Source organism: Suillus bovinus (genome assembly GCF_016758785.1).
Source record: "Suillus bovinus strain UH-Sbo-P2 chromosome Unknown EDB93scaffold_7, whole genome shotgun sequence".
Taxonomy (NCBI): domain Eukaryota; kingdom Fungi; phylum Basidiomycota; class Agaricomycetes; order Boletales; family Suillaceae; genus Suillus; species Suillus bovinus.
This window is the reverse complement of record NW_024542063.1, coordinates 23,237-43,189: the sequence shown is the minus strand read 5'-3', so window position 1 is coordinate 43,189 and position 19,953 is coordinate 23,237. Positions and strand designations below refer to the sequence as shown.

Genomic DNA, 19,953 nt, shown 5'->3' with positions numbered 1-19,953 from the left:
ATAGTACGGTTTCAGTGACGCGCCTCCGCATAGCCGTTCGGCGTTACCTAAGCATTCGGCTGCATCATCCCGTGGCTGCGCCAAAGCGACTTGGACTACCACGACAACCATGCCTCTCTTCAACCGCGCAAAGAAGCGTGGTGACTCTTCCGACAATGCCCAAGACCAGAATGGAGGGCGTAAGAAGGAGAAAGGAAGCTGGAGGAAACCAGCAAGTTAGTCCACATGTTCAAGAACCCTTGAGAAGAACTCTGTCTCTAACATCCGCTTATTACATTAGATACTGCGTTCAAACAGCAGCGTCTTAAGGCGTGGCAGCCTATCTTGACGCCAAAAACCGTTCTCCCAACACTATTCATTATTGGGATCATCTTTGCACCAATAGGTGGCTTGTTGGTGTGGGGTAGCAGTCTTGTGAGTTCTAGGTCAGCTTGTGCTGTTCAATATCTACAACTGTGATCGAAAAGGTGTCGGAAATGACGTTCGACTATACCAATTGCTGGAATCAGTCAGTCTCGACGTCGCCCACCAACCTCTCCTGGGCGAACATGCCTTACACATATAACCTACGATCATCGGACTCGGGCAAAACAATCACACCTCCCCAATTCGCTTACTACTACGATGCTTCAGCACCAGAGGATCAGAAGCATTCATGCTACATCAACTTTGACGTCGTATCCGACTTGGCTGCCCCGGTGTTCCAGTATTACAAGCTCACTAACTTCTACCAGAACAACCGTCGATATGTCCAGAGTTTAGATACGTCTCAATTGCAAGGTGACTATGTCAGTTCGGCTACTCTTGGCAGCAGCAATTGCGATCCTCTTGGCTCCGTAAACGGGAAGGCTATATATCCCTGCGGATTGATCGCTAATTCTGTTTTCAATGGTGCGTCTCAAAGAGTACAATCCAGTATCTGAGATTCTGATGACCTAATGTTGTACAGACACTTTCTCTGGCTTTACGCCTGTTAATTCGACAGGCAACCCTTTCTATAATTTCTCACAATCTGGCATCGCCTGGCCCGGTGAGGCTAAGAAATACAGCGCCACGTCGGGTTACACCAATAATTTGGATGAGGTCGTACCTCCTCCGAACTGGGTGCTGCGCTACCCAAGCTACCCTAACGCTAGTTCCATACCGAACCTGCAAGCGGACGAGCACTTCCAGAATTGGATGCGGACGTCAGGTTTGCCGACGTTCACTAAACTTTATGGACGTAACGATACTGCTACCCTGCAAGCGGGCCAATATCAAGTCCTTGTCTACATGAGTACGGTCGTTCGTTATTATCTGCTTCTGTTTCTGACTGTCGTGCTTGTTTTTCAGACTATCCGGTTCAGGGTTACAAGGGAACAAAATCTCTTGTTATTTCTACCGTGTCTTGGATAGGTGGGAAGAATCCGTTCTTGGGTTGGGCTTATGTTGCAGCATCATGTGTCTTTGTGTTCCTTGCATTAGCGGGGACTATCCGACACCTTCTCAAGCCGAGGTATGATGGTTTTTCATGTATCGTGAGACTATGGCTAAATGCGCTGCAGACGTTTGGGGGATATGACGTTGTTGTCCTGGAACCAATAGAGCATGTTGGATTTTACGAACACTCGTATGTACTGAAGGGTGGCCGATTTGACCCTGTAACATCATTCCATGAACTTAGCCCATTGCATATCATATTCTATCTAATCTATGAACTACAGTGAAGGGGTATAGCCAATGCCGTCGCAGCTTATAATGACGAAACCTGATGGATCCTCCTGGAGATGGAATGTAGCGCCGGTCATTTGTTCGGCTATTTTTATTGCAGTTCTGGGGGCAGAAGGATTTGAGTCAAAGTAGATTAATGTGAAAAGTGCCACCTCACCTTGTGTGATCTGTGAGAGGTCCCGTCTTGACTGTTGAGCGGCCCTTTGCTAGAGCTATGAAGATTATGATCTGGTCCTGAGTTTCAACTTTCAGCGGAGTGAACACCAACTGAGTAAATCGCTGACCTGTAGATACTCATCTACGCATCCATCATGACGAAGATTACGAAGGAGCTCCTCTGCAGCTTCTTTTCCAATTTCCTCTGGATCCCTGCCCCTGGTGCTAACTGAAGATCCGGCTATCATACACCCGTTGTCAGTCTCAGCGAGTAGCAAGATTCCCCCTCCACTGCCGACTGTCTCTTGCTCGGTTTCTCTGACCGCGTTGATCCGGACGATAGTAGGAGAAACGCCTCCGGCGAGTAGCGTAGCCCGCGCAGCGTTTTTCATGCGTTCTGCAAGAAAGAAAGGAAGCCCTCCGACGCGTGCTTCACCTCTGATGAGCCGAACGGGGCCCCTCTCCGTAAGGGTTACTGGAGGAAGTGCCTCTGTGAGGGAGGGAACACTACAAAACACAGTTCCGCCTCCTTTTGGGAAGTAGCCCCGTTGTATGATTTTGAGCGCGATGTCGAGGCCAAAATGACGTTTCATGAATGGCAAGAAGACGTGCTGGGTATAGTCTATCTGGGGAGCTTGGGATGCATTTGTTCCTCCGCGGAGAGTGAGTTGGGAAGGCGGAGTGGGCGAAGGAGAGAATAGTAGACACGGCAAGGAGACTTGGAGAAGCAGGGTGGTTGAGCCTGCAGTTCCGGGGTCAGCGGTTAATGTTTTGGGTAGTCGTATTTTTCTGGGTTTGAAGGTGACGCTGGTGGATGACAAGTGGACGCCGTCTGTTTCAGCTGAACAGATGGCGGCTGCAAGATTGATCCCTGATGATCGGAGTCAGGGAGAGTGAGATATGAAGCCGATGGGTGGATATACCTGCTTCATGCTGTTTTCGAAGGCCTGGAGGTCTTCGATTATGGCGAACGTTTTGTATGGATATTGGTTTTGACAATAGTGCGGAGAGAGCGACAGCGTTACGAAGGATTTGACCACCACCTTCACAAAAGCTTCCATCGATGTGCAAGATGGTGGAAGTCATATTCCAAATGTGGATTGGTCCGTGCGCTGTTGAAGAATCTATAAAAGGGAGCTGTGGACTACTTGAATCCTTACCACTCTGGCCTTTTGGCTTAGATCAAGTGTAGTATCTGTTCTTAATAGTTTAACCACTATTATGAGGGCACCGCCCTCATTCTTTGGTTATCAAATTTTTGCCGCCCTTGTTCTCACGAGCTCTGCTTGCACCTCGAGAGACATGATGACCTTGCCACTGCACTACAGGCTTGTGTCGTCGGGGGATTCCTTTTTCCCACAAGCTCTTACTCTTTGTGATATCGCTACTGCATCGTCTCTTGACTTTGTATGGTGCTTCGCAAACAGCATGAGTCCAAGTCTAGTTGGTGGTAATGCAAGGACATTGTATGAACGTGTGGGTATCTCCGAATTAGTTACACAAACTAAAGAGTATGGTCATTATGAAGAAGTACTACCGTTGAAGTCCAGATCCGAGCTAGGGAACAGTCTGAGGCTTCAAATTAACAGCACAATGACAACAGCTCACCAGATTCCGTTGACGCGAGAGCCATGCAGTGGGAGCGGGCTTCCCCTTTGATGACGGATTTGATGCGTTTCGAAGCTTGACCATGCCATGGTTGAACACGCAGCTGGACATCAGTGCTTGCTCTTTGCGGTGTCGCTTCTCCAGATTGAGGCGCATCGTCTAGTTGACTCGTGAGTTCCGACCAGGCAGCTTACTATACAATGTTCGCGTACCTTCTCGCGTTCAACTTCATCCTTCAAATCCTTGATTTGAGTCTGGAAGCTTCCCTCAGCCTCTTCGAAAGAGGACTGCACCGTGGTTCACACATCAGAACATCGATAGACAAATTAACCTAAACTCACCATTGCACGGCCACCGAGTTTAGCCTGCTCCTCCTTGAAAAGTTTATCCTGGGACTTGATAAACTAAAAGCAGAGCTGAGCGAGCAACAGTCATTCTTGGCTGTATTACCTACCTGCCGTGCTTTCGCAAGCTTATCTTGAGTGGTTTTCAATTGCTCCTTCACAACCACGTTGTCTTCATGCAAAGCTAGTAACTTTGCCTTGATGTCCTCCGGTACATCTTTGCCAGAGACCGATGCTCGCAGGTCACTAGTAGCAGTCAGCCATCCAGACCACTGTCAACAACTGCAACGACCTACCCAAAGACTCGCTCACGCTGCAGCATCTTCTCCCTCTGACCAATACCGTCGCTCTGCAGGTTCGCCTTCTCAAGCAGGAGCACATTCACCTGCTCCAATTGCATCTTATTCTTTTCGTTCAGCTCCCTGATCTGGTTCTTTAGGCGATTCATATCAGCTTCCATCCCCGCCTTGTCTTCCTTCAGCGATTCTCGCAATGATGCAAGAATGTCCACCTGATCCTTGTTTACAAGATTCACTGTGAAGCACCACCAGTCAAAAAAAAAAAAAAAAAAAAAGAGTACCGCTTTCGACATCCAGATACTTACGATTCGATTTGGCAATGGTTAGCTCCCTCATCTGAGTCTCAAAGGCGACCTCAAGCTGAGCGTGCTCTTTCCGCAAAGAATCCAACTGATCCACCGTCTCGTTAAGACGTTGTCGCAGTGCAATCGCAGCTTCCGGTCTGGGAACGATTTGAATCGGCTACTTGTATATGAGAGACTCACTCACCCATCTCCTAGCGCTTTGCCACTCCGGATGTCCTCGAGGTCGCGTTGCAACACCAGCTTTTCTCGATGTGCAGTCATATAATCCGCTTCGTACCGTGCCTTCATCCTATTGGCGTCTTCTAGCAGGTTCTGGAGGACAAGTATGTCGCTGGCGTCGGATTCGTTCTTCTTGGCTGAGTTCAACTCTCGTTGCAACTTCTTCACCTGCAGCTTCAACTGCGTCATCGTCGTCCCTGTAATGGCATCATCCAGCTCCCCATCAAGACCAAACGAGTCGCCCATGAGCTCTTCCTCAGTCAGCCCATCGCTGTTCCCCAAAGGCTCTGTCCCCTGCGTTTCCGTTTTCAACGTGGTGGGTGCCCGATGCGAAGTCAGTTCCATCTCGCGCATACGTTCCTGGTAGAGCTCCAACATCTCGGTGTCCTTCTTGCGCTCCTCGGTATTAATCTTCAACTTCGTATGGGCTTGTTCCAACTCGAACTTCACTGTCTCCACCTCTTGTGACCGTGTTGAAACCTTTCCTTCAAGCTCATTTATTTGGTTCTTATAAGATTCTATGAGTGGCCTGAATGCGGCGACCTTGCGGTAGTCCTCCTCGAGCGCTGCGTTCTTGTCGACGAGATCGGCATTTTGTGCCTCAAGTGACTGAATGAAGTCATTAAAGCGGTCCGCATGGTTACAACAAAGAGCAAACCTTGACGTGTTGGCGAAGGTCAGCTCCCTCCTGGAGTTTCTTCTTGTACTTCTCCATGACGTTCTCTGTCTTTTGTAGTCTATCAGCTGCATGACGATACCTATGTGTGTTGAGTATCGAGGTCCAGTGATTGACATAACACACGTACTCGTCTACTTGGTCTTTGAGGCGCGCAGCCTCGTCAGCTTTGACCTGCAACTCATCGATTCGGCGTGTGAGGTCAGTCACCAACGATGTATGTTTGTCTAGCTCAGCCTCCGCCATAGCAAGATTGTCTTCGCTCTTTTGGCTAGCACCTCCGCAGACATGAGACGAGATCTAGCTGATTGGTTCGAACGTACTCACAGTTCAGTGCGAAGGCGCTCGATCTCAGCGCGCATCATCCCATATGCATTATCATTGCGTCTGCTCTCAATGCCCCTTTGTGCTTCGCGTAACCGTGTCAACGCATCGTCCTTTTCAGAAACCATATCATCGTAATTTGTTTGTAGCGTCCGGTGCTCTTCAAGAAGAGCCTGATAGACCTTCTCTACAGTCTCCTTCTCTGAAAGGATCTGGCTCCTTTCAGACTGGATGAGGTAGTAATGGTCGTCCCTGAATATCTCATCAATAACGATAGCTCGTTCTTCACAACCAGCGACTGACTCTGTCATGCTGCTTTCTCCAAAACTGATATCCCCCTGCGCATCGCTAATCTTGCTTATAACCTACGCGCACGCATCAATAACTGTGAATACTCCAGCATGCAATCAGACATCACCTGCTCAATAGCCTTCATCAAAAAATGCTGGTCCTCCTCATTCAACTGCTGAATCCGAGCGATAATCTCCTTGTTCTGCTCGCACTGCACGGCGATCGCGATCGTTATCCGACACATGATAAGCGTCGCACCGACATCGCGGTCCTTCGCGATCGCCTGCAAGTCCGGAACTTCAAGACCGCTCGTAGGTTTCTGCAACACTTCAGCAAAGTACTGCGTAAGAAGTCGGTAGAGACGCTTCAGTGCGCTGAACCGGAGAACCCAATTATCAGAGAGCTGTGCGGAGGACCTGCTGGATTGCTTGAAATATTCTGCGTCTCTGATGGCGTACGTTTTAGTTTTAGTTTCTTTCTTGAATTAATTACAGATGTGGTGACGTGAGACGTACACTAGGGCGAGAACGTCGAAGAGTGCGGCGCCATCGCTGAGGTCGTCGACGGTTGTGACTGGTCGGGCGAGGTTGAAGGTTGCGAAGAAAGAGATGAAGGCGTTGATCTCTTTTCGCTCCTGCTCAGACATGGCTTTCAGGATTGCGAGCTCCAAGCGGCGGTGGTTGATGCAGAACTTGTTCTCCTTAGGAATTAATTGTGGATTTTTATTGGCTAAGTATACTACTTGCCTATAGCTCCCGTCTAATTTCAATGGAATTGCTAACTTTAACTAGCTTGTGTGTATTCACGGGCTAGATTTATTATACTCTGTGCAGATCCTTGTTTGCGCAATTGCAATGCAACGGTACTTACACATGAATTGGATGGGTATCTATGCACCTCATATAAAGTCAATGAATAGCAAATTATTGCCATAGATATATACCCTACAAACCGAGCTAGACGATATACGATACCTCCCTAACCCCTGTATAATTTCGAAAACCAAAGTGTCGTGCAGAGTAGCGCCGCTGCAAAGACATAAAACACTCTTCCTTCCTTCATGGAATCGCCACTTGCAAGCAAGTTGCGCAGCGGAAGAAAGATCAGACCGATGACAAAATTGCTCGACCCTTGGAAATTGAAGTTGGACACGGACTTTCGAAGGCATAGATGGATACTTACAGTTTAGCGACAAACCCACCGATGAAATGGCGGACACAGCCTGTGTGAGGTCAGTGAAGGAGCTATGCACTTTGTGAAGAAACTGACATGGGGTGGTGCCACCTCGGAGATGATGACAAACGGAATAGGACCTAATCCGAAGGCAAATGACCTTCGATGTGACATGAGTTTCGCAGAGGAGTTGGATATGAACCACGCACATGACAAAGGTCGTGATTGCGATGCTGGACAAAGTCACGAGGCCGTTATTCAGCCCATAGCCAACAGCCAGATGAGACAGAATAGCGCAAGCAACTGATAATTGGATTAGTTGTTTCCTGCCCACTCGCTAAGTACCCTGTTAAGTTGCTGCAAATACTTGAACAGGACTAAACTCGCCTCAATAAGGAAGATCGGCGGAAAAGTCATGAGAAAGTTGACAATTGTGATTGCCAACGAAACATATGATGCTAGTTCAGGGAGGGATTTAGAGAGTATATCGTTACTGTAGTACAAGACTATGGTAAATTGAGAAATGTTATTTAGTGCAATTTCATGTTCTGCTTACCCGCGTTGATTCCTGATATCTGTTGGGATATCATGGCGGCAATAATTGTCAATAGAGGCCGGCGAAGTTCAGTAGAGGCGAACAGTTGAGGAACAGTAATTGCAGGCTGGCGGCTAGCTGAGACGCGTTCTGTAGCGCTGTCACTGTCTGACAACAGAGGCTCCTCGCTGTCTCCTTCCTCAGCTAAAGACAAGATCAGAGTTGTCTCGGCAGGTCAGTATCTGCTCACGATCTGCACGCGAAATATCATGAGTTTCGCCCCACAATCTTTGAATTGCTAACTTCTCTTGATCTACCAGTCCCTTTCGGTTGAGATACGAAGGGGACTCTACAATAAACGGGCTGCTGAAATACTGGAAGATGGATATCCCCGATGAGATGAGTAGTACCAAACGCCATTGTCGGGGAGTGGCAAGACCGAAGCCCATTCCTTGGGTGGCCATAATACCGATAACTATAGCCAGCTGTGTGAGAACGCCTAACGAGATGGTTAATCAATATCACTGGTGATTCACGGATCAAGGTGCAGCGCGAACCCAAATTTCCCTTTATTTTGACTGGCGCTATCTCAGATAGATATATAGGACAAAGGCAAATGCCCAGGCCTGCCGCGAGGCCAACAAGAAATCTGTGGGCGTGAGAGACTGTAGTGGATATTGCTAGTATGAAGCACATACCTGCCAAGAATCAGTGGACCTACGGAAGAAGACAGTCCGAATGCTGCTGAACCAGCTGTTGTGAGCACAGCACTAAGACGAGAAGCGCCTTTCCGCCCATAACGGTCCATAACGATGTTAGCACTCAGACTACCAAAGAAGCCTCCCATGGTGTATATGGACGTCACTACAGAGAATGTTGCGTCGGACATGGGGATACATGTGGGCAAACCGTAGTATATCGGGGTTGTTGGATCAATGACTTTACACGTCAGGACAGCTTGTAGCTGATTCAAAGCGGACGTGTGATAACCATACTTGCAGAAAGACGTGATTAGGCTTGAACTTGAGTAAGGAGCATCATTGGGTAAATACCTGGAACGAAACAGTGAGGACCCATAGGCATACGAGCCAGCCATACTGAGTGAATGTATGAGCATCCTTAGAAGTCATCTGAAACTATGAAGACCGCAGTGTAGCTTGAACTCAACTTGAACTGCTATAGGCTACGGCAAGTAGGTCCGAGGTTTCTCACGCATGATATAATAATGCACGCTAGCCTCGCTTAAAACATTAGCCTAGTGCCTGGAGTCTTGGCTAGTCTTGGACGTGTCTGACGATCAATGAAAGTCTCGGGGGACTTGTCACTGGTGAGCAGACGCGGCCACTAGCACTTTTAGACATCGCTACATCGTGCACTGAGGCTCGAAATATAGTATGTAAAGCCTGTGGGAGATGTTGGTTTCACTGACCTGAACTATATTTTAGCCTAATGATACTTACGAGTATAATGCCATCACCATATTAATGCTGCTACTCCGTTCTTCGCCGTTCTAACGGACTTTGCAAATTTGAATGGTGAAACCCGGCGCCGCAATGACATGTCAATGAGCTGCTAGAGATGTCATTATGTACGTACTCAAGCTCAAGCTTTAGATTACCCCCGGATGCTCATATGATCCATTCTGATCATTCTAGTCATTCACTTCCACATGATGGTGATTCGGTACCTTCACGGTTCCCAATTCGGAACAAGCTACCCTACTAAAAGTTGATCAGACTGGTTGCTAGGCTTGCTTTTTCCTCCAACTTGCCAAGATAGCCGTGTCCTACACGTTCGGTCCGACCTTCACTGCACTCTTTTTACTCCCAAGCTTCGCTGGCCTCTGCTGGCCTCTTCACGCTCTCTATAACTCACGCTCATTTTGTTTCGTACTATGTCACATGCTGCATTCCTCGTAGCTGCCTTTCTCGCATTTACCTTGCCTCATGTTTATGCTGCCACTGCCGACCAATGGCGAGGTCGATCGATTTACCAGTGCGTGTATCTACCCATATCACTAAGTATCTAATTGAATAATTTTTGTAGAGTCATCATCGACAGATATGCTTTGCCCGAAGGCGCTGACCCTAATCAGTGTCCACCTGGAAGCCGTACATGGTGCGGTGGGACCTGGAATTCGTAAGTACCGCAAACACTCTTTTATACTTCATCCTGACCTCCCACAGTCTTCGCCAGAATTTAGACTACATCCAAGACGCAGGTTTCACCGCAGGTACGCACAACTTTATTCATAATAAACAATTAAGATGTCTGACCTTATGTTTCAGTCTGGATAAGTCCTGTTTCCCAAAACTATGAGGGTCCGACTACTCCATATGGAGACCCCTACCACGGATACTGGATTGCGGATGCTACTCAACTCAACTCTCGGTTTGGCACGTCTGACGATCTCAAGGCTCTTTCAGATGAATTGCATCGTCGCGGAATGTGAGTGTATTCACAGGTCAACATTCACATCTTTAAATCTTTCAAGGTACTTGATGATTGATGTCGTTGTCAACGATGTCATGGCCACATCGATAACCCCCGATTTATCCACATATATGTTCAAAGAACAGGTAAAACTATTTTTCTGCGGCGTGCTGCAAATATTCAATTATTGAGTCATTCACATTGACATGTAGTCGCAATACCATCCATATTGTCCTATAGATTGGGGCAACAGCACCAGCGAGGAAGAATGTTGGTTAGGCGACACCGTTGTTCCCCTTCCTGACCTCAACACAGAAGACCCAACTGTTGTTGCCGGGTTCGGTGACTGGATTCAGTCCTTGGTTAAGGAATATAATATTGATGGACTCCGAATCGATGGTAAGTGCGTTTAAGCATCTTTATTATCACAATATAATGAAGACTTTTCCAGCTGCGAAGTGAGACTTTCCTCAATCCTCCTACTCACGCTAACTGAGGTATAGACATGTTAATATTCCCTTCTGGCCCGTGTTTTGTGGCAAAGCCGGCGTATTCTGCATAGGAGAAGTCTATGGTCCAGATGTCGAGTAAGGTCTCAACGGTCTATCCTACTCTACTTAACATTGGTTTGTATTGTAGCGAAGCCGCTGTCTTCCAGGGACCTGATGCCCTTGATTCAATTTTGAACTATCCCATGTACAATGCGCTCCTTGATGCGTTCACCATTCCTGGGTCACTGAATACGAGTGCCGTTTCAGACATGATCACGCAGGAGGCAACGAAGTTCAAGGTATGTGTACCATACCTGTGCGTGAATGTACTTTAATGGTTGTAGGACCCCACAATTCTCGGGAACTTTATCGAAAATCAGGACGTTCCTCGCTGGGCGAATATCTCTGTCGACCCACAAAGTTTATAGTAAGCTCTTTCCCGTATTGTATCCTGCAGATCTTTACTTGAAACAGCAACGCCATGGTGTTCAACTTTATGACTGATGGGTAAGTTGTATCGCCGCTTGCGCCAACAAATCGCTGACATGTGCTAAGCATACCCATTGTATATTATGGTCAAGAGCAGGGCTTTAGCGGGAATAGCGATCCTGTGAGTTGACCCTGCTGTTTTATTTTGATGCACCTTAACGTTGCCGCAGTATAATCGTGAGGCAATGTGGCCGTCGAAATATGCCAACACCACGACATATCAACTCATAACCACATTGAATCAGGTATGCCATAGTCCAAATTTGAGGGCTTAATGTTGACCATTGCGCCTCACAGTTCCGCAACTTCTTGGTTAACAACACGCAATGGGCAACCACGCCGACGCAGGTGCTTACGACATCACCATACGGCATCGCAACGTTGAAAGGGGATTGTGTCTCCATCATGACCAATATCGGATCTCCTGTAAGTCCGTGCAAACCTTGCGAGCCTTTATCTCCGCATTTTCGATTTTTTCTGATGTTACCATACCCTATTATTAGCCTCAAAACATCAGTATTCCCGTGTATACCCCATACCCTAGGAGCACGTCACTCACCAAGTCAGCCTCTTCTCAAATTTAACTCGAACATGAAAATTCACATCTTGTTATAGTGTAATAACCTGTGATCAGTGGCCAGTGGGCAGCAATGGCACCATCAATGCACAATATACTTTAGGAGGCGTGCCTCTTGTCCTCTATCCTACTACTCTTCTGCAGGGTTCTGGTTTGTGCGAGAACTCCGGCATCACGACGGGTTCAGCCACGTTCGTATCCTCGGCTCCACACATACACCGTCCTGTTATAACTCTTTTGTCTGCTGTTGTCTTCTTTGTTGTTGGGCTTTTTGTTCTGTTTTAGTGATGTTCAGGGATGCTAATGGATAAACTTTCATGTTGATTAAAGTTTCTCACAACCTCGACCACTGTTGGAAATATTGGGTCCAGTTCACCCAGCAGGCATTGATGGTGTCCTGATAATTAGGTATGTCATCGACGTAGCAGGTCTCCAAACGGTAAGTGCGGGGGTCCAGCACGCGAGCTGCACAATTCGATCTCGCCGTCAACTGCTGCACGCGCATAACCGTTGCACCAGCTTATATGTATACTAAGTATTGGGATTTAGGTAAGCTAGTGCATGCATGATATTAATTAGTACCCTAGGATGCCGAGATTTCTCGGTTATGAGCAGACTGGCAAGGTCGCACGCATGCGATTCGAAGGGGACTCTACTTGTGGTAATATTGTACCAGCATCTTATCTCGATAATAGGAATCATTTGAACGTCGAGTTCAAGCTTGCAGCAGAAGCTAAGCTGGGCTGTTCAAACATTATATATGACCTGCGGCATTTTTTTTGTGGTCTCTTCATTATGTAATGAGGCCGAAATGTCATTGTTTTGAACAAACATCCAATTACAGCAATCAAGGTTGAACTTTTCCGCTAGGAGCAAACTATCAGGACTCAGTGCTCAAAGTCCACGAAGCTGTCATTCCCTCGATCGAACTCATCAAGCAAGCCAAGTCTAAGTGGAGGCTGCGCCTATTTGTATACATACCTTCTTACTCCTTCAGGAGTATGCTGGCATCTGTGAGTGCTGCTTTGTCTAGTTCATCTCAGGAGGGCGATCAAACTTGAAGCTGTTTCTGCTTCGAGCTGATAGAGACCCGTTATATATCTCTGTCTTTCTACTGAGCTCTGAGCACGTTTGAGAGTCGCAGAACTGACGGTTGCAATTGAAATTTCAGGTTGTTTGTTTCGCACATCACTCCTTGGACCTCTCTCTAGCATCAGCATCAAGCTTGTTGACAAGATGTTTATCCGTGACACGCTCAAGAACAAACTTACTTTCCGGCGCAAGAGCGAGGGCTCTTCTTCCATCGTCAAATTACCTGCGGATACAAAGCCTGTAATCGAGTCCAACTCGCCGACCTTTGGCGATGCAACGTCCCCTCCTTCATCTTCAAAGGCTCACAAATCTCGCCTTTTCTCCACTTTTACGCACATCAGAAAGATGTCTCTGGCTAGCGTCTTCAAGAAGAGACCTGTTAGTTTTCTCTCAGTATCATGCACTGCAATCGACTCACTTGTTTTCAGTCGGTCCAAATACCACCCACGGTGTTACATTGTACAACTTCTGCCGTTCCAGACTTATCTAGACATATCCTGGCTGTTTCTGAGGATGGTGTCTTACATCCTGTGATGCCCTCGCCAACTGAACATTGGGAGGGCGGTGCAGAATTCCAGCGCATATCTTCTGCTATGGACAGATCTTCAGATCAGGACGATATAAATCCCAGTCCTCCTGGTAGTCGCATAGCAAATCGCGTTACCAGTTTGCGAATGAGAACTGCTGCAGTTTGGGCCAGCATTCCGGCCACTGTGGAAGGACTACCAGATTTATCCACATCTAGCGAAACGTCTACTCCAGTCAAATCCCATATGACTTCCTTGGAGCACTGCGAGACCACAACTGTCGCGTCTGTAACGGTGGACAGCCCATCGTTCTCATCACCTGCTACCTCTGTCACGGCAGTGTCAGATTGGGGTCCGCGAGACTCTTTGGCCAATCTCAGCATGACAGGTTATAAACAGGAACGGGTACTTGTGATGCCCAAGGTATTTATCACGTTCTTGGTTTAATATCGCGACTTATGGCATCGTGAAGGTCTTACCTGGTTTGGATGTTATCTCCCTCGCCCAGCCATCAGAGCTAGGATTGGCATGTACTAGACCTCCGTCTGAATGTCGGAGGCCCAATGGGGACAAACTTAACTATACCCCCAATACTCCTACATCTGGTTGGGAGTTATCCCCTGAGATGCCAAGCAGCTCATCAGGGCAGCATGCAAGTTCACGATCAGCTGGGCACCTGGACTCACCTTCTCCGAGCCCTCGAACGGCTCATACTGTACCAAGCACTACTGGTTACCCCAATACTGCCAAACGATCCTTTCACTGGTTGCCAGTCGTGCAACTTTTCACGAATTCGGATGAAGACCTCCCAACGTCCAGCATTCGAGGCTCTCTTACTACTCTGTTCCAGAGACCGCTCGCAACGGAGATGCCCGTTCGCCCATGGTCGTGCGCTAAGATCGCGCGTGCTGAAACCAAGCGGGCGTCTCGTAAGAAACAATTGAACAAGGAGGGCTTCTTTACCCGCGTATCTCACTTGTTGGAGGCTGGTCCTCAAGACAGTATTCCTGTCTCGTACAAAAGGTGTGCCTCTGCAGTGTAGTCTTCCGCTTCCGAAACCATGCTGATGATTTGGACAGGTAGAAATACTTAGAACTACATCGGAACTTTCCTCTATCACTGTTACCCGTGTTTTCATTCTCGTCGTCTCATTGTATCATTTTTCATCGATGCGCTCTGGAGCACATCATCGGTCTAGTTCATAATACATCGCACACATCCATTCCTATCCATTGCATAGTCACGTAGTCATCATCACGTTCTCTCGCTCTCGTTCTCGTTCTCGGATTATTCACTTTTTCGTTGCAATTGACATTAGGAGAATATCTATCTACTTCCCGCTCTGGTGTGGGTACAAAAGCACATATGCACCACGTCCGCAATCACTGAAGCGTTGAATTTGGTCATTGAGGCTGTGCCGCGGGGTTTATTATATTCGCCTCGGATCCACTCCACCTCGACCAGAACATGTCTTCCGGAACTATTGCACAAGCAAGTACACCATAAAGTATACGAGTCAGGCAATTGACATTCATGAGTATAGGACCCTACATGGAAATCGAGAGAGCAAGGTGAAGAAGCGAGATACATTCGCGAGAAGGCGAGGCTTCCCAAGAGGCTACTACATTAACCATGCTTACCAGCTTTCTATACACAGGAGCAAGCTCCACTCGCTGCTCTCCACGAGGAGCAGGAAAAGCGCTCCGCTGCATCTAATAACTCCACCAAGGATCGTGATTTCGAAGGTGGCTTTGGAGGCCAAGAGGATCTGGAAGATCGGTACGCAACGACTAGCGGAGAGCACTAGCAGGGAGGGCTGGCATTGCAAGGCGTCGTCAAACAAGCATAGATACATGTGTCATCGCAACATGAGAGACGAAAGGAAAACGACAGCTAGGGCTAGGTTGTGATGTGTATGGACGTCGTGCCTATGTTTGCAAGATTAAATATGTAATGCGTCCGTAGGTAGATAGGAGTATTGTCAAAAGAAGGGAAGATACGATATATGTTGCAAGTAGTTGGAGTTCGGTTTGAATATAACATAAAGGAAGTTATTCAACAAGTCAGCTGAATCCATCGTTCTACCGTACTCCAGATCCAATAGCCCAAGAAAATCCGATATCTTGTAGTCCAATCAAATTCACGTGAAGATAAAAGTTGCACCGACACTGTCCCAAATTTAACGAGTGGCGTTATGATTGACGACGAGCGTTAGAGGTGATAAGCGGAGCAGGAACCGCTCGTGCGGTAGCTCCACTGCTACAAAGGGGCGAGGGCGGTGCGGCGGTCCCAATCCATGGATTGAGATAGCTGCATGTTGCAATCCCAACCATTCCACTTGCAGTATCCGAAGGATTATCCCAGCCATTGCCAGCATTGGCGGTTTTAACAGAATGACCAGAAGAGTATGTGAATGTAGGAGGAGGAAGGGTCGCCACAGTTCCCGTTGGGGTATAGGAAGGTAACAAAGAGACAGCGCCGGCATTACTGATCGTAGCAGGCGGCCAGGTGTATGATGAAGTGACGGCTGCAGCAATCTGGCCTGCACCTGCACCTCCTGTTTGCCATGCCTGGAGAGGAGGACTCCATATACCTTGATTTGCGCATGTTCCTGATGCAACTCGAGGGTCTGTGGGCATCCATCCATTCTGCAGACCAAGTTGGTACGACCATTGCGGTGACTCGACCACACCAGAAGTAGAAGAGTTTCCGATCTTCCAAGTCCAGAAGAACCAGTTCTATACACATTCATTCATATTGAACCACCCGACTTGCAAGCTAATCGCTTACCTGCAAAGCGTCCATGCTGGCCAAGGCGAATTGCTCGATGCTTGATTTCATGGTCGCGTTCCAGCTCTGCCAGTCCGTCCATGGCGTGCAGCTCCCTACGACAGGCCAAGTTCCTGGAGTATATGTACCCTCATAACGTGTTCCAAGTCCCACGCCGTTCAGATAAAGACCGCAGTCAGTAACAGCATTACTGAATTCTCCGGCAGCTGTGAACCCGAATGCATTCATGGAGGTGTTCATCAAGGCACCCCAGGTAGTGCATGGAGTCTGAGCGTAAGATGACATAGGGGCAGAAGACTGGCCATCAAAGCAGATGTAGGGATGATCATCGAGAGCAATGCGGTCAGCATTCGGGAGCCAGTCAGCCCATTGAGGAAGACCGAGAAATCCATCGTGGTAGGAAATGAAGGGACCATTGCCTTCCCCAATGCCCGAAGCCTCGCGGACGTAGTCGTATGCCTGCATATAACTACCAATCATGTGTTCGTTACCGAGTGTGGTGATTCACAATCATTGATACACTTACAACCGAGAGAGAGCATCCTTGCCGATCGGGGTTCCTTGGGGCTCGTTTGTAATACCGAAAATGACAACAACATCCTTGTACTCAGGCTGAGAGATGAATTCCGCAATGATCCGAATATAATCTAGTGACCGCTGGGCGTTTGCAATGCCCATTGGGCCGTAAAGAACGTTTATTGACCCGAACTTGCCGGAGTGATTCCACCCATTCTGGCTTCCAGGAAGGGCATGGAAGTCGAGGTTGATGCGAAGACCATACTTACGAGCCCACTGAATAGCCTTTAAGAAATATCTAAAACTTGCTTCAGCAGGGGTAACGGGATGGGAAGGATGATGCCAACGTACGTCCACGAGGTCTTGGGAAGGAACGGTTCGCCTGATCGTACCTCGATCGCCCAGTATGGAAGAGGAATGCGGACAAAGTTCAGTCCTGCTCCAGCGATTTCGGCAAAATCTTGCTCGGTCTGGGAACCGGTTAACATCTTCGGCTCCATGACTCGCGGCGTAAACAGACTTACAATGAACGTTTGATAATGCGTTTCCAGTTGCGACAAACCGCCACCCGGTGATGTGTCAGCGGCCATGGCCTGGCTCAGTGTCCACTCATCAATAGCTGTAGGGTATTTCTGATAAAGAGCGGGTGCTCTGCGACAAAGATAAGCAAGATACAAGGTTACCCGCAGCGAGGATATACTTGCATAAACTGGTACGAGACATCAGTACAATATGTGAGTCAAAGTGATACCGACTCACTGGTTCTGTAGTAAGCCAACCGCCCAAATTAACGCTGGAAAAAAATAATAGGTTATTGGGGGGTACAGGGAACGATCGAGAAAAACATACCCAAAAATCTTATCAATGCCGAACCTGAAGGTCTGGTTGAGAGGAAGGGTCCACGACTGAGCCTGAGCATTATTGTTGAATGGATCTTGGGGATCCCAATACCAGGTGCCACCGAAAGGGTTCAAGTACGTGAAGGTAGTACCATCCTCCGTTGTAATCGTGCTGCCGTTGCCACCCGTGACTACATCAGTAGATCCAGGTTGACCGGACGAGGTCGAGGTTGATGTGGGATTGCTGGGAGAAACGGAGCTATTATTGGACGATGTTGATTTCGGCTTGACCAATACGAAATATATGGGAACAACAATAGCAATGAGTACTATGACAGCTGCAAGAATTGAGCCAGCTATGATAAGTCCGCGCTTTGATTTTACACGTGGGGTTGTGTATGCTGACCGCTTCTCAGCAAGATAACGAGGGCTGCTGATATTCACAGGCTGACCAGAGCCAGAATTGTACTCAGGGTCATTGGGATCATCACGATAGGCAACAGAATTTTCAGCGTCAGAAGTGTTTTGGTTCAAAGCGTAGACAGAGGACGTGACGACGGAAGGTGCGGTTATGAAGGTGTTTTGGGTGTGCTGTGAGGCGAAGGAATCTCGATATCCGTTAGAGGGATCGTCGTATAAAGCAGCGCCGAGAAAACGTGGTTGGGCGGCACCGGGGGGAGTTGTGTCCGAAAAATAAGACATTTCGACAGGAGGAGTGTTGAAACCGGAATCATGGGGAGAGGAAGGGTCATTGTAAAGAGAGTCCCTGGGTGGATCTTGAGTCAATGGCAAAGGATCGTAAGGAATATCTTGAGAATGTGCGTTATTATTGGGATACATGGTATCGGGAGGAGGTGAGACGACGATTTCAGGATGCGGGTCCTGGTTGTCCATGGTGGAAGAAAACGTTAGTTCGGCAGTATGGCAATGAATGGAAGAGAGCTTTATGTAAATATAAAGCTGCGCTCGATTGGAATCACAGCCTCATGGTATACGAATCGGATTGTCAAGTAAAAAATAAACTTACTATATGACTAAGACCTGGGTCCAAGTAACACAACAGAGATAGCAGCTAAACGAGAGAGCTTGGAGGCAATGGTGGGGTTAGAAGAAGATCACAGCCGAAATGGTTCTTCAGCCCGAATTTTGTTACTGCCTCCGAGACTTGTCAAACTGTCAGACTGTCAAGATCTTAAATTAACCGTCGTGAGGTCTCCTGATGGGGGCCCGGGTCGTTGAAAATTTGACCGGTATAAGGTACCCATCCTCCGACGAGATTTCGCTAGAGGACGACGAAGGAGGTATCAAAGTGCGTGACCTTGACTCACTCGCTTTTATGCGAATTCGAAGCAAACACTGCATTTTCCTTCCTGAGGCTGGAGGAGGTATCAAATCCAGAAGGCTCCAGATTGGGACTCGGTAGGGACTTCACTTGTCCTGCCGTGGTGTACGCGGTCTGGCCTTTGACAATTTGAAAACGTCGGCATGTCTTTATGTAATCTGTTATCAGCATCGCAATGCCCTTCAGAAGTCTTCGATCGAGCAAACATTCTAGCCACTCTACCAGGCGTGATGAATATTCCAGTCGCCGTTGATGCGTGCACACTGACAAATTTTCACGGAGATTGGTTTCTATCATATGTTTTAGAGACTTGGCATGTCAAAGTTGCCTGCCATCAACACGCAGCTGTGCGTGTCAGTCCCATGAACACGCCCACTGCCTAATATTGCACCACCTGTCACCGAAAACCAATGCGAATACTCAGGCTCAATGAACATCTATGACAAGGGAACTCGTTCAAATGTCGCCTGAGACCCCATGACCTGCAGCGGTCTAAATTTATGTACTCTGCACACTTGAAACAACTTACACGAAAGATTTTTGATGGTTTCAGATATGTCTCGGTTCCAACTTTAGTCTTGAATTATTTTTGCGCGACAAGTATCTTCGGGTCACATGAGCGTACTACCATTCGCTTCCGATCTAATCGTTGATGGCAGCTTCTTAAGTAAGCACCACAGTCTTCGAGTTCGCCGTTCCTAAACTTAACCCTTTGTGTACTATATAGCCAGGACTGCACTCGTAAATACTAACATCATGGCTTTGTTTTTCATAAACTTATTGCCAGCTGATCCGATCTTCAAGTTTCGAAAAATTACATAACTTAGTACGCTGCATTAGCCCCAACTAGAACTATTCAAGCGGTCGCTACAACGGGGAAACAAAGTTTCTTCTATACTTAGCTAATCAGAGATATTCTTGGCGTGGGTACATGTCAGCTGACCCAGGGAGCGAGATAACAACGACGTAGACTGATACATGAATTGGACCACGATTTCAAATGATTAGCCCATATCTCGAACAACCGTGACAAGAGGAAAAGCAAAATCAATTTGAAGCGGTCCAGCTTCGTCTAGCTCGAGCCTCGAGAGTTGCTAACACGATTTCACAGATCAGGATGGGACACAAGCGGGTAGAGCTCAGGTGGGCAGGATACCTGCCCGCTGACCGTGTCGAATGACTCTTCGAGTAGGACTAAACGCACTACTACATTGACT

General features: G+C 47.8%; 8 protein-coding genes across 8 annotated transcripts; 4 read left to right on the top strand and 4 right to left on the bottom strand.

Moving 5' to 3' along the window:
* Positions 1-49: 49 nt before the first annotated feature.
* EDB93DRAFT_800094 (ligand-effect modulator 3 family) lies at positions 50-1,771 on the top strand. The gene is made up of 6 exons (XM_041457524.1): positions 50-215; positions 281-414; positions 468-891; positions 950-1,276; positions 1,333-1,495; positions 1,545-1,771. The coding sequence occupies exons 1-6, from the start codon at positions 110-112 to the stop codon at positions 1,582-1,584; spliced, it is 1,194 nt and encodes a 397-aa protein (XP_041311317.1). The 5' UTR covers positions 50-109; the 3' UTR covers positions 1,585-1,771.
* Positions 1,698-2,952, bottom strand: EDB93DRAFT_1078394 (RNA 3'-terminal phosphate cyclase; the record flags this gene model as incomplete). Its single annotated transcript, XM_041445381.1, has 4 exons — positions 1,698-1,812; positions 1,868-1,944; positions 1,995-2,737; positions 2,790-2,952. The coding sequence occupies 4 exons, from the start codon at positions 2,950-2,952 to the stop codon at positions 1,698-1,700; spliced, it is 1,098 nt and encodes a 365-aa protein (XP_041311316.1).
* A 79-nt stretch (positions 2,953-3,031) lies between these two features.
* EDB93DRAFT_1123467 (HOOK-domain-containing protein) lies at positions 3,032-6,666 on the bottom strand. The gene is made up of 14 exons (XM_041448643.1): positions 6,448-6,666; positions 6,060-6,378; positions 5,945-6,006; positions 5,645-5,893; positions 5,448-5,588; positions 5,300-5,399; positions 4,607-5,250; positions 4,423-4,559; positions 4,115-4,352; positions 3,929-4,064; positions 3,816-3,878; positions 3,687-3,761; positions 3,475-3,633; positions 3,032-3,423 (listed from the first exon to the last, which is right to left on the bottom strand). The coding sequence occupies exons 1-14, from the start codon at positions 6,576-6,578 to the stop codon at positions 3,400-3,402; spliced, it is 2,478 nt and encodes an 825-aa protein (XP_041311315.1). The 5' UTR covers positions 6,579-6,666; the 3' UTR covers positions 3,032-3,399.
* Positions 6,667-6,777: 111 nt separating this feature from the next.
* On the bottom strand, positions 6,778-8,808 carry EDB93DRAFT_1123465 (general substrate transporter). The gene is made up of 10 exons (XM_041448642.1): positions 8,693-8,808; positions 8,339-8,634; positions 8,198-8,289; positions 7,891-8,139; positions 7,662-7,844; positions 7,493-7,611; positions 7,315-7,442; positions 7,202-7,265; positions 7,115-7,154; positions 6,778-7,062 (listed from the first exon to the last, which is right to left on the bottom strand). Exons 1-10 carry the CDS (start codon positions 8,768-8,770, stop codon positions 6,911-6,913), a joined length of 1,401 nt encoding a protein of 466 aa, XP_041311314.1. The 5' UTR covers positions 8,771-8,808; the 3' UTR covers positions 6,778-6,910.
* Positions 8,809-9,534: 726 nt separating this feature from the next.
* Positions 9,535-11,915, top strand: EDB93DRAFT_1078492 (alpha-amylase; the record flags this gene model as incomplete). The annotated part of the gene is made up of 14 exons (XM_041445391.1): positions 9,535-9,635; positions 9,687-9,779; positions 9,827-9,873; positions 9,929-10,088; positions 10,135-10,219; positions 10,286-10,476; positions 10,571-10,660; positions 10,713-10,863; positions 10,909-10,991; positions 11,039-11,071; positions 11,120-11,174; positions 11,224-11,298; positions 11,351-11,535; positions 11,669-11,915. 14 exons carry the CDS (start codon positions 9,535-9,537, stop codon positions 11,913-11,915), a joined length of 1,596 nt encoding a protein of 531 aa, XP_041311313.1.
* A 556-nt stretch (positions 11,916-12,471) lies between these two features.
* Positions 12,472-14,583, top strand: EDB93DRAFT_799748 (uncharacterized protein). Its single transcript, XM_041457523.1, has 5 exons — positions 12,472-12,643; positions 12,802-13,100; positions 13,151-13,672; positions 13,722-14,272; positions 14,329-14,583. Exons 2-5 carry the CDS (start codon positions 12,867-12,869, stop codon positions 14,330-14,332), a joined length of 1,311 nt encoding a protein of 436 aa, XP_041311312.1. The 5' UTR covers positions 12,472-12,643; positions 12,802-12,866; the 3' UTR covers positions 14,333-14,583.
* Positions 14,584-14,903: 320 nt separating this feature from the next.
* Positions 14,904-15,056, top strand: EDB93DRAFT_1078570 (uncharacterized protein; the record flags this gene model as incomplete). Its single annotated transcript, XM_041445397.1, has 1 exon — positions 14,904-15,056. A coding segment is annotated over one exon (153 nt), but the record flags the coding sequence as incomplete, so codon positions are not given.
* Positions 15,057-15,441: 385 nt separating this feature from the next.
* On the bottom strand, positions 15,442-18,288 carry EDB93DRAFT_1100937 (exo-beta-1,3-glucanase; the record flags this gene model as incomplete). Its single annotated transcript, XM_041447054.1, has 8 exons — positions 15,442-15,987; positions 16,040-16,508; positions 16,566-16,853; positions 16,907-17,025; positions 17,080-17,206; positions 17,239-17,264; positions 17,315-17,348; positions 17,405-18,288. 8 exons carry the CDS (start codon positions 18,286-18,288, stop codon positions 15,442-15,444), a joined length of 2,493 nt encoding a protein of 830 aa, XP_041311310.1.
* Between the last annotated feature and the right edge of the window lie 1,665 nt (positions 18,289-19,953).